Source organism: Orycteropus afer, unplaced genomic scaffold (assembly GCF_000298275.1).
Source record: "Orycteropus afer afer isolate SDZICR_OR568_19922 unplaced genomic scaffold, OryAfe1.0 scaffold00784, whole genome shotgun sequence".
NCBI lineage: Eukaryota > Metazoa > Chordata > Mammalia > Tubulidentata > Orycteropodidae > Orycteropus > Orycteropus afer.
Genome location: NW_006922371.1, coordinates 107456 through 115821, shown reverse-complemented (window position 1 = coordinate 115821; position 8366 = coordinate 107456). Strand labels below are relative to the sequence as shown.

At 36.0% G+C, this 8366-nt stretch overlaps 1 protein-coding gene across 1 annotated transcript in view; it reads right to left on the bottom strand.

Moving 5' to 3' along the window:
• Window positions 1-8366, bottom strand: part of PROS1 (protein S) — a gene marked incomplete at its 5' end in the record, with an annotated part of 78866 nt that overhangs the window by 17738 nt on the left and 52762 nt on the right. The window contains 2 exons of the mRNA XM_007957720.2: window positions 1711-1879; window positions 3361-3528. Coding sequence (XP_007955911.2) covers window positions 1711-1879; window positions 3361-3528 — 337 coding nt within the window. The remainder of the gene's footprint in view (window positions 1-1710; window positions 1880-3360; window positions 3529-8366) is intronic.

The following is an 8366-nucleotide window of genomic DNA, read 5'->3' as shown; positions in this document are numbered from 1 at the left end:
CAATCTACTTCTGTAGTGATACAGACTCAGACACCTAAGGTGGGATTGCTATGAGTGGCTCCCACTCCACCAGAGTGAGTTTTTTTGTGCTACAAAATTTTGCACATTCATTATAGAAGTAATAGAAGACAGGGTTGGAGTAGCTTCTCAGAGACAACCGGACACCTTGAGAGAGAGAAACACTGGGTATGCAGGCTCAGGACTAAAGTATAGGGGGCATCATGTTCAATTTACATAAAAATTTTGTTCTGCATCCTACTTCTGAGTAGTGACTGAGGTCTTAAAAAGCTTTCGAGGGGGCATCTAAAATGCAACTATTGGTCTCATCTCATCTGCAGCAAAGAAGAGTAAGAAAATCAAGGTCATTTGGAAACAATTAATCCAAAGGTGTGATGAACCATGAGGATCTCAGCCTTCACAACCCTAAGAGCAGAAGAACTTGATGTTACCCTGGTACCAATGCCAAACACTCAGAAAGGGATAAAAATTGGAGATCTTGGTTGAAGTGGGTGGAAAAATGTGGAACAAAATTCAAAAACACAAAAATGACCAAAATTATTGGTTAAATATAGACTGGTGGAACCTTTAAGAGTAAAGCCCAGGTTTATCATTTGAGCCTAGAAATGGATTTACTTCCATGGATTGGTTCTCAACCCAACAGTAGAAAAACCTACATGTACAACACCTACCTCAAGGAGATGCACCTACCTGTCCGAAGGAGGTGCATCCTGTAGATCAATTAACCATGAGACATCAGAGGGATTCACATAGAAGGAAAGCGTGACAGAAAGTAATTAATAGATAATAAGGGGCAAGGACATTAACAAAGTTATTATAAATGTACTTTATGTGTTCAAAAAGTTAAGTGGAAAAAGGAGAGATATATTTAATGGGAGCTCTGGTAGCATAGTGGCTAAGGTACTGGACTGCTAACCAGAAGGCTGCCGGTTCAAACCCATCAGCCACTCCTCGGAAGGAAGATGGGGAAATCTACTTCCATAGTGATACTGCCTCAGAAACCCAGTGAAGGGGTCGCTATGAGTTGGGTTCGATTCGATGGCACATAACAACAACAACAAGGGGCAAGGGAGGAGGTAATCACAGGCAGCAAAGGGCAGGAGAGTTTTTTTATAATTGGGGATTGTAATTGGGGCCATGAAATCAAATGTGCATGAACTGTTGAATCTACAACAAATCTGCTTTGTAAATTTGTATCCAAAGCACAATAAAAACAAATAATAAATAAAATATAAACTTGGAAAGAAAGGATGACTTCTTTCCTGTGTAAAACTTGTCAAACTGGAAATTTAAGACAAAAATGGATTAGAGTATAAAAATCCATAAACACTTTAGAGAAATAAATGGCTCACATGATTTTAAGAATTGAGGACATTAGGAATTGAATCTTGCAACCTATTAGAGCCAAAATTATACCTATCAGAAAAATAAGAGATTGATAATTATGTCAAAAATGATTCAGGCAAAAATGTTGGCAGTGACCATGTCCAAGGGAAAGGTTTCTTAACAAGTATTTATAGATATTTTTTTCAATTTCTTGGGAAATTTTTATAAAAAGTATATAACAATAAGAGTAACCCTAACACATACAAAGCACTCAATAAAGTTTACTGATGGAACCACTGCTATTTGTCAATAAAAAAAAATTTAGTCATTAATGAGGAAAGAGAAATAAAATGGGAAATCACTTACTATAATTTATGCTAAATTGAGCAACTCCAGAACCAGGATAGTAGGAACCCTTCTCCACAGTGACAAGGCAATGCTTATTTTGTTTTTCTTGAATAATTTCCTTAACTCCTGAAGCTCCTTGATTCATCAAGTTCCAGCCTCGTATACATCCATCTAGACGAGGATTTATCTAACAAGTTAAAGTACGAGTCAATGAGTGCATTTTAAACTTGAACAAGTCAGACTGATAGTTGACTTAATTGATTATAGGTATAGGTTTCAATTTAGAGGGATTTTTTTTTCTTTGAGGACATTTAAAAACATTTTACACAATCTAAAGATTTCTTCCGGAGCTCTGGTAGCGTTTCCCCACTGGAATCCACCTGCTATTCCTCCTATGCCACTGAATGGTAACTTTTCTGCTTTCAAGTTCTATAAATGTTTCTGGCTGTGGCCTTGGATGCTAACTTGATTTTGGCTTTTCTTTGATTGCATTGAAGAAAATTGCATTAAAGCAAATTGCTTTAAAGCTTTTGCTTTGCCAATTAGACTCTAAGCCTCTTCAGGAAGAAAAAAGTGTTTGCATTTTTTAGCTTCCACCGGAGCATTCAGCCAGACTCAAGACATGTAGTTGTTGTTATGTTCCATGGAGTCAGACCTGACTCATAGCGACCCCTCCTTGGTTTTCTGAGGTAGTATCACTACAGAAGTAGATTGTCCAACCTTCCTTCTGAGGAGTGGCTGGTGGGTTTGAACCGTCAGCCTTCTGGTTAGCATTCAAGTGCCTTAGGCACTACACTACCAGAGCTCCTCAAGACATGTAGAGTAGACATGTAGCCATTTAATAAATAGTTGATTTTTTAAATTAATTTAATATACCTTTTAGGTGTCTTGATATATCAATTTCAAAAAGCAGGTATATTTGTCATGGGTTTACTAATGTAGGTTTTATATAACATCACAAAAAATCTTTATAAAGTTAAGGCAGCTGTGAATACCCATGAGTGAAAGACAGATGGATATATAATTGTAAATATTTAAGTTAAAGCAGCAAGTATATTCAGCGAGTATATTCAGCAGGTCCCTAACTTCAATTGCAATTTTTAAAACTTTCAAAAGACAGTGATTAGTCTTCTTCAGGACACCTTTTCCACAGTTATTAGGGAAACATATTCAGAAAATCATCCACTATATCTAAGTTCAATTTAATACAGGCTGTGGTTATACCCTCAGGTAAGATTTTTTGGGAAAAAAAAAAAAAGTTCTACTTTACATGCAATCTTTAACCTTTCTAATTTAAGTCCTCAAATAAATCTCTCAAGTCTTTTGATTGACTTCTATAAAACAATACACTTTTGGACTGAAATATGTGCATTTATGTTTAATGGGTGAATATGAACTACTATGATATTAAGATGGAATTGACATCCAAAAAATCCACTTCCCATAAGTAATGCTGGGTAAAGATTTTAAAAGGCTCAGAAATACTTCATTTATTTTCTTATTTCCTTAATATAATTTCAAGACTCATTATTTTCCATGTTCAATTCAAGTTGTCACACTTGTTATATTTAACAAAATAACTTTTTTAACTTTTAGAAAAACACATATTCAAGCCTATTACAGATAAAAGGATTTCTCTTCATGAATGATAATGACTTGGATCATTACCGGTCTAATGAGTGCATTTTCCATTTTCCGAGGTAATCCTGCAAAGTATACTTTGGTTTCCAGAAATCCATTTGTAGGTTTAAAAAGGCTTCCAGGTTTGTTTATATTCATCACAGCTTCTTTAGCTATTTTAAGACTAATACTATGTTCTAATTCTTCTACAGAAACCTACAATTAAAAACATAAAAATTACCAAACAACAACTAAACACCATACATGCCATTTGAAACACTGAGATGAAAAATCCTATTATTATTATTCTAAAAAATAATAATTTTCCAAAAGAATCATTTTAATAATGTAATTTTTAGTTTTTTCCAATCTACATGAAAATAAAAATTATTATACATGTGATTAAAAATGTGCCTTTAGGTGACAATTCTTGATCAAAATATTAAATGCACAACACATTTCAAGGTTAAAGAAGTCTATTAAACATTCAATTATACTATATATCTCTCAGTCTCAGTATACCAAAATACTAACAATTTAAAAAAAATGTAAGCCACTTTACTAATATCTTAGGAAACTAAGTGCTCTTATTTTGCAACTGATAGTAAATAAATGGAATCATACTTCAATTTCTCAATATAAACAAGTTCTTAATATAAATTTTTTAAAAATCAGTACCTCCAGTACTGTTCATTATACACAAATTACATTTTATTTCAAAATTCATAAGTAATAGAAGTCCAAAGGAAGTACAATACATAAAATTTATTTATTTTTTCCAATTTTGAAAGTAGTTTTGTTTTTTTAAAAAAAGGTTAGAGAGTTTTAAGTGGACCTTCCAGACTAAGACAGACTCAAAAGCAGGAAGGGGCCATACAGTTCTCAAACAACTGGCCAGTGAAAACCTTGTGAAAAGCATTGAAACACTGTCTGATATATTACTGGACAACTTTATAAATAGCACTGAAGCACTGTCAGATACAGTGCCAGAAGAGGAGCACCTCAGGTAGGTGCTCAGCTAGGTAGAAGACACTCAAAATACGATTGGGAAAGAGCTGCCTCCTCCGAGTAGAGCCAAACTAAATGATGTGTATACAGTAGAGCTTTCAGGACCAACATTTCCTGATGTGGCACAACTCAAAATGAGAAGAACGAGCTGTAAACTTCCATAAATAATGGAATACAGAATGTAGGAATTAAGAATCAACAAAAACTGGAAGATGTCAAAAATGAAATTAAAAACATAAAGACTGATATCATAGACATTAGTGAGCTGAAATGGACAGATTTTGGCCATTTTTAATCAGACAACCATATGATCTACTGTCCCAGGAATGACAAACTGAAGAAGAATGGCGTGGCATTCATCATCACAAAGAATATTTCAAGGTCTATCCTGAAGTACAATGCTGTCAGTGATAGGATAATATCCACATGCCTACTAGGAAGGCCAGTTAATACTACTATTATTCAAATTTATGCACCAACCACCAAAGCTAAAGATGAGGAAATTGAAATTTTTAGCAACTTCTGCAGTCTGAAATTGACCAAACAAGCAATGAAATGTATTGAGTATCACTGGTGATTGAAATGCAAAAGTTGGAAACAAAGAAGAACCACCAGTGGTTGGAAAACTTGGCCTTGGTGATAGAAATAATGCTGGAGATCGCATAATAGAATTTTTCAGGACCAATGAATGATTTATTGCAAATACCTTTTTCAGCATCACAAATGGCGGCTATATATGTGGACTTCACCAGATGGAATACACAGGAATCAGACTGACTACATCTGTGGCAAGAAGCAATGGAGAAGCTCAATATCTTCACCCAGAAAAAGGCCAGGAGCTGACTGTGGAACAGACCATCAACTGTTCAAACACAAGTTGAAGTTGAAGTTGAAGACAATTAAAACAAGTCTGAGAGCCAAAATATGACCTTGAATATATCCCTCCTAAATTTAGAGACCATCTAAAGAACAGATTTGATACCAGTGACCAAAAACCAGAGGAACTGTGCAATGACATCAACCACATCATCCATGAAGAAAGCAAAAGGTCATTAAAAAGACAGGAAAGGAAGAGAAGACCAAAATAGATGTCAGAGGAGACTCTGAAACTTGCCCTTAAATGGAGAGTAACTAAAGCAAATGGAAGAAATGACAAGAAAAAAGAATTGAACAGAAGATTTCAAAGAGCAGCTCAAGCAGACAAAATGAATTACTGTAATGAAATGAGCAAATACCTGGAGTTAGAAAACCCAAAGGGAAGAATACACTGGGCATTTCTCAAGCTGAAAGAATTGAAGAAAAAATTCAAGCCTCAAGTTGCAATATTGAAAGATTCTATGGGCAATATACTGAATGATGCAGGAAACATCAAAAGAAGATGGAAGGAATACACTGAGTCATTGCACCAAAAAGAATTGGTCAATGTTGATCCATTTCAGTAGGTGGCATATGATGAAGAACCAATGGTATTGAAGGAAGAAGTTGAAGCTGCATGGAAGGAATTGGTGAAAAACAAGCTCCACGAATTGATGGAATACCCATTGAGATGTTTCTACAAATGGATGCCGTGCTGGAAGCACTCACACATCTGTGCCAAGAGACTTGTAAGACAGCTTCCTGGTCAAATGACTGGAAGAGATCCATATTTGTACACAGTCTAAAGAAAGGTGATCCAACAGAATGTGGAAATTATCAAACAATATCATTAATATCACACACAAGTAAAATCTTACTGAAGATAATTCAAAAATGGTTGCAGCAGTATGTTTACAGAGAACTTCCAGGAATGCAAGCTGGATTCAGAAGAGGACGTGGAACAAGGGATATCATTGCTGATGTCAGATGGATCCTGGCTGAAAGCAAAGAGTACCAGAAAGATGTTTAGTTATGTTTCTTTGACTGTGTAAAATCATTTGATTGTGTGGATCATTAACAAATTATGGATAACGTTAAGAATGGGTATTCCAGAATACTTAATTGTGCTCATGAGGAACTGGTACATAGACCAGGAAGCTGTTGTTCAAACACAACAAGGGGATACTGCATGGTTTAAAATCAGGAAGAGAGTATGCCAGGGTTGTATCTTTTCCCCATAGTTATTCAATCTATATGCTGTGCAAATAATCCGAGAAGCTAGACTATATAAAGAAGAACGCAGCATCAGGACTGGAGGAAGACTCATTAAGAATCAGCAATATGCTGACAACACAACTTTGCTTGCTGAGAGTGAGGACGACTTGAAGCAGTTGCTGATGAAGAATGAAGAATACAGTCTGCAGTATGGATTATACCTCAACATAAAGAAAACAAAAGTCCTCACAACTGGACCAATAAGTAGCATCATGATAAATGGAGAAAAGATTGAAGTTGTGAAAGACTTCATATTACTTGGTTCTACAATCAACACAAATGGAAGCAGTAGTCAAGACATCAGAAGACATATTGTATTGGGCAAATCTGCTTCAAAAGACCTCTTTCAAATTCTGAAGAGCAAAGATATTTCCTTGAAGACTAAGGTGCACCTGACACAAGCCATGGTATTTTCAATTGCCTCATATGTATGTGAGAGCTGGACAATGAATAAGGAAGGCCAAAGAAGAATAGCTTTTGATTTGTGGTGTTGGTGAAGAATGCTGAAAGTAGTGTAACTGCTAAAAGAACTAACAAAAATTATCTGGAAGAAATGCAGCCAGAATCCTCCTTGAAAGTGAGAATGGCCAAACTTGGTGTAACCTACTTTGGTCATGTTGTAAGAAGGGACTATTCCCTGGAGAAAGATAACATGCTTGGTAAAGTGGAGGGTCAATGAAAAAGGGGAAGGCCCTCAACCAAATGGATCAACACAGTAGCTGCAATGATGGGCTCAGGTATAACAAGGATCATGGGCCTGGCACAGGACCACACAGTGTTTTGTTCTGCTGTACATAAGGATGCTATGATTTGGAGACAACTTGACAGCACCTCACAACATAACAACCACAACATTCTACCTCCCAGCTTTATGCACAGTTCCTGAGGTCTTAAAAGTTTGCAAGCAGCCATCCAAGGTATAATCATTGGTCTCTATTGATCTGGAACAATAGAGGAAAGAGAGTCAGGAATAAGGGAAGAAAATGGAATGTGTGGCTAAGTGCCACCATGAACAACTTCCTCCTTTGCCAAGAGACCAGAAAAACTGCATGATGCTCGACTACCACTATCGAATATTTTGTCAAAGCTTCCATACAAGAATTCTAATCAAATGGGAGGAAATGCAAAACAGAATTTAAAATTATCATCGACTCCAGACTTTCTACAGCCATGAGGTTTGGATGAATACCTGAAACTGTTGGCCTGAGATCATCTTTAAACCTTAAACCAAAAATAATCCCTAAAATCTTCTTAAAATGAAACAATAGATTAACATAACTTGTAAAAACGTCTGCCTTGAACATTATGTTTTTTGACCAATAGACACAAGTAACAGCTGAGCTGTAATCAGCTCACACATTATGCTCTTTTAAGAGCTATATATATGGGTTCACAACAACACCAAACAGCAACCGACAATTTACACACAAGATGGTATAACTAAAAGGAATTTGTTAAAATGAGACCAACCTTACAAGAGATGCTAAAGGGAGTCCTTTGAACAGAGAACCAGCAACAGCAAACAACAACTGACCATTAACACAACTGATGACATAATCCAGACACCAACCCACTTATGGAAGTATCTAGAGTAAATAAGCCTACAAGATTGTAAACACGAAAACAGAGACATCAATTGGCAAATGAGGACAACAACAAACCAAAAAGAGGGAAGAAAGAGTGTAGTTCCAGAACTTCTAAATGGTGAGGAAGCCAAGAGAGGCATAAGATAGAAGGGACTGTTCTAAACTCTGGGAGAAAATTATAAATCACAGGGTAATATCAAAGAAAAATGATGAATCTTTACCTCACAATAAAAAAGAGGCCAAGAACAAATATTTGTTGTTGTTGTTGTTAAGTGCCGTCGAGTCGTTTACGACTCATAGCGACCCCATGCACAGCAGAACAAAACACTG